Raw genomic sequence first — 5,000 nt, 5'->3', positions numbered from 1 at the left:
AGCAGTGACTGTTATCTGCAGTCCAAGCGCATAAGGCAAAGCTGACGGCTTTGGCCGCAGTGACACGCCTCCTGGTGTCCGCTCCTCCTACTATTTCCCATCTTTCTGCCTTCTTCCATTTTCCTCAGCCACCGGACAAAAATTACACACGCGTCCTTTCTTGAAACACACCTATTCCTCTCCCGCTTTAAATTCCTCTCTTTTCCTCTCTTTTCCATAAATCTCTCAGTTTTGCCTGGTAATGCTTCTCCTCTCTCTTTTGGCTCTTTTGGTCCATTTCGGGTTCCTTCTGTCACCTCTCTTATCTTAATTCTCCACTTTCTATCCATTCTATTTCATATTTTCATCAAATGGTGATCAACCATTCCACCACTCTCCTTTCTAAATATAACTGCGTCCAAAACTCTTACAATTGCTCTCTTTTACACCAATTCGTAACCCACTAATACTCTACTACCCTCCCATCAACTACGGTGATCCATGCATACTTATGTATGTATTTTTTCCTAAACTTTATATAAGCACTCATCAGTTTTATTTTGTTATTGTTTTGTCTTTTTTTGAATACACACTTTCAGAGAACCTAACCATTTAATTGACCCCCGATAAAACTCTTCACACTCTCATTGATGTTATTCCCAATGTCCTCATTCTCCTCTTCCTTTTATCACCAACAGAGCCACACGAACTTAGGGATATCCAAGTTCCCCATCCTGTCCTTATTTTTATCCACATTTCCTTCTACCAAACCACAAACGATTAGACAACTTTATGGATGGGGATGACAGGTGGTGATGGTTACGGAGCTGCCTAGTGTAGGCCTTATGGTCTCTTGCAGTCTCCTTTATTCGTATGTTCTTATGTTCTTATGTTAAACTTACATATTTCATCACTCGGCACTCCCGACAATCTATGTGCTTCATTCCTAAATTTGTATTCACCTTTTCCTTTCAATTTAGTTTCATTCATTACTAACACATCCATCTTTCCTGTCACGAACATACTTTTAATATTTCTATACTCGTTTATTTCCAATCCACTCATATTCAAAGAGCGAATTACTAAAGTTCTATTTGAAGATCATTTCCTAGACCTTCTTTTTATAAGACCCTTTTCTAGAAAGTAAAAATGCGGAGCTGGTGAGATTCAAGCCGCCTTCCTCCGTCTTATTAAATTAACCCTCTGCGAAACTCATGGAAACACGATGCCTCCATGAGGAACTGGAGACTTAGGATCCGTAAAAGGACATGGAGCAGCAGAAGCAGCAAAAAAAAAAAAAAACAAAAAAAAAAAACGGCTGAAAATAATAAAAATTCATACATTTGCTCACATATGTATCACTTGTACTTCTACTGATACCATTACAGTTACCAATGATTGTAGCTTTTGATGGCAGTGAATATATATTATTATTATTTTTTTTTTTTTTAGGCGCGCCCGACGTCTGGGGTCGACGGGTGGATGCTGGCGCTACTAGCGGCCTGCTGTGCCATCTGGCCCCTTCACACTTCCAACATCGTCCTTGCCTCCACCAGTAAGTCTCAACTGCGTCTCATTCTTTATGCTGAAGGTGTTGTTTCTTTTTTTATTTGAACTGGTGTTTTTTCGACTAAGAATGTGTGTGTGTGTGTGTGTGTGTGTGTGTGTGTGTGTGTGTGTGTGTGTGTGTGTGTGTGTGTGTGTGTGTGTGTGTGTGTGTGTGTGTGTGTGTGTGTGTGTGTGTGTGTGTCTGTGTGTGTGTGTGTGTGTGTGTGTGTGTGTGTGTGTGTGTGTGTGTGTGTGTGTGTGTGTGTGTGTGTGTGTGTGTGTGTGTGTGTGTGTGTGTGTGTATGTGTGTGTGCGTTTCTGTGCGTGCAGGCAAACACATGAGTGCACAATGTTTTTGACAATTCGTCGGGCCAATGTAAGTCCGGTTTAGCAATCTCATGCGTAAGAAGACAAATAAAGTTGATATTTTCTTCGTATCACCTGTGATATGAAATATTATTTTTTCTTGAATAATAAACAACACGAGCTCAAGCGGAGTCCCGACGGCTATCGACAGCACTGTGTACCTTGACCAATTCAGGACGTATAGATACCTACAATCGCTTACCGGAACATCTTAAAAGAGTATAGTATTATACATGCGTGTATTGATATATACTGTATATACATTTGTGTATATGCTTTTGTATGTATGTATGTCTATATTTATGTATGTATGTATGTATGTATGTATGTATGTATGTATGTATGTATGTATGTATGTATGTATGTATGTATGTATGTATGTATGTATGTATGTATGTATGTATGTATGTATGTAGGTATGTTTGTATGTATGTATGTATGTATGTATGTATGTATGTATGTATGTATGTATGTATGTATGTATGTATGTATGTATGTATGTATGTATGTATGTATGTATGTATGCATGTATGTATGTATGTATGTATGTATGTATGTATGTATGTATGTATGTATGTATGTATGTATGTATGTATGTATGTATGTATGTATGTATGTATGTATGTATGTATGTATGTATGTATGCATGCATGTATGTATGCATGCATGCATGCATGTATGTATGTATGTATGTATGTATGTACGTATGTATGTATGTATGTATGTATGTATGTATGTATGTATGTATGTATGTATGTATGTATGTATGTATGTATGTATGTATGTATGTTTGTATGTATGTATGTATGTATGTATGTATGTATGTATGTATGTATGTATGTATGTATGTATGTATGTATGTTTGTATGTATGTATGTATGTATGTATGTATGTATGTATGTATGTATGTATGTATGTATGTATGTATGTATGTATGTATGTATGTATGTATGTATGTATGTATGTATGTATTTATATATGTATATATATGTAGCATTACGTCGATGATACCTGTGCTGCCATCCTTAATGGCAAATGTCGCACTTGTAATGTGGAATCTTTGAGGTGGTTAAAGAGATTTAAGAAAGGCAGTAGAAAGGAGAGATAGTAGAAGTTAATTATTATCACTATTCTTCTTTGAGTATTAGATCGGAAAGTTGAGTAATCTTTGGTAGAAAAAGGACTACTGATATAGTTTTACGAAATGTTAGAAAGTTGAATTCCATAACCTAAGTAGTAATAACGTGGATCAATTGTGGATTTTTTTTTTCTTCATAAAAACACATATTCTGTGCCTTACTTCATTCGCTATTACGGTAATCACCTCTTGATAATTCATCATGGAGAAGAATAAAAATTCCAACAAAAGTTTAACTTGACCAAAGTCTAACTTCAGCTGAATAAAAGGATATGGCTTTAGCCAGAACAAAAATAGAATCTTATAAATGCGTACTACACAGATTGATTTGCTGGATCAATCGAAAGGGGATTTAAACCTACAAAGGGGTTCCACACCACCCTGCACAGGGTCTCGATCCCTCACGAATTCGTTTGAAACAGGCTATAAAAGTCTATCAACTTTTTTTTCCCCAAAAGCAAGATCTCGAGGGTCCATGCTGCCTAAGTTGAGGACATGATCGACCAAGAAAATGGCGGAGTTGCCTCCGTCCTTGAGTGGGACAGACGGGTGGTGGCCATTTTGTATTCATAATTGCGTTGTAGACCTCCAGCAGCGCTGATGGAGGACAGAGGTGGTGGAGGAAGGAGGAAGAGGAGGAGGAGGAGGAGGTAGAGGGAGGAAGACGGGGAACAAGATATTGGGAAAAATAAATGGAGGGAGAAGAGGATGGGTGAAAGAAGTGATAGAGAAAGAGAGGTGGAGGGAGAATGTAACGGATGAAGAAGAGTTTGGAAGGAGAAAATGGTGGTGAGAAGAGGAAGAAGAGGAGAAAGAAAACGGGCGGGAGAGAGTGAAGGAGGAAGTTCTGAAGGGAGTGAAAGAGGATGAAAAGGATGTAGAATGCTGTAGCCAATGTCGTTAGAATTAAGATTAGCCTTTCAACTTTTCCTTAGCAGAAGAATGGTACCTTATTAATGACGTGCTATGCAGCCGAATGAAACAGCTTGGTGGTAGCCTAGCTTATTAAATTTTAATTAGAATATCATAGCATCTTAAGCCTCCTTCCCTCTTCTCCTGAATTCTTGGGATACTGTGTGAAGTTCCTTCTAGTGATTGCTACATTATTGCTTCCCTTGATGTCGAAAGCATCTTCACCAACGTTCCTGTGGACGACAAATAATTTTATACATGACTGCGACGACACCACTTCTCGACATTCCCATTAATACCCTGAAAACACACCTAGAGCTGTGTTTGAAAAGAAAATCACATGCACATGACATGATGTAAAGTTGGGTAGCCCTCTCAGTACTGTTTGGTAATATCTTCATGGATACTATCAAATTACGAATGGTCCTCTTCCACTGTTCTTCCTGGAGGAACGCTCACCTCTGATTGAGGAACTTAGCTCAACTTCTGGTCAACACTGGATAAGGTAATAATGACTTATCTAATGCAATCAGAAGACATATATACGATCGGTCCTCTCGCTAAGATCACACGACAAGCAGACCCTCTCCAGACGAGATCATCTTGCGGTTCAATAAAAACCATATGATTATTGACTACAAGTCAGACGAGAAGGTTATTAGATTCATCATGAAAATAGATTTTTGCTTTATGAACCCTAAACAATGGATTGAAAAATAAGTAAGAATCACTATAACCCAGAATCCCCTGCAAAAAAATCCTACCATTTATTAGCACGCTTGATGTACTGAGAAGAGATTACACTGATATGGACAAGAACAATTTGTCACCCCCAAGCAGAACCTATTGGAAATAATTACGTTGTCACCTCACGCGAGAAGATTTAGTGAACAACTCAATAATTATGGATAAGAAACAAGATCTTAGTCACATTTTGTTTGTAGAACTCATACATACATACATATATATACATACATACATACACACACACATATATATATATATATATATATATATATATATATATATATATTTATATATATATATATATATATAT

The 5,000-nt window shown here is 37.4% G+C and overlaps 1 protein-coding gene across 2 annotated transcripts in view; it reads left to right on the top strand.

The window, feature by feature from the left end:
* Positions 1–5,000, top strand: part of LOC143024271 (lactadherin-like) — a 944,392-nt gene that overhangs the window by 464,393 nt on the left and 474,999 nt on the right. For both annotated transcript variants that reach the window (XM_076183060.1, XM_076183059.1), the window contains exon 2: positions 1,432–1,534. In XM_076183060.1, the coding sequence (XP_076039175.1) occupies positions 1,432–1,534 (103 nt within the window). The remainder of the gene's footprint in view (positions 1–1,431; positions 1,535–5,000) is intronic.

The sequence above is a fragment of the Oratosquilla oratoria genome, chromosome 4 (genome assembly GCF_046742065.1).
Source record: "Oratosquilla oratoria isolate Oo_2021 chromosome 4, ASM4674206v1, whole genome shotgun sequence".
Classification (NCBI taxonomy): domain Eukaryota; kingdom Metazoa; phylum Arthropoda; class Malacostraca; order Stomatopoda; family Squillidae; genus Oratosquilla; species Oratosquilla oratoria.
Note: the sequence above shows the minus strand (reverse complement) of the source record. Positions and strands in the feature narration are given on the sequence as shown.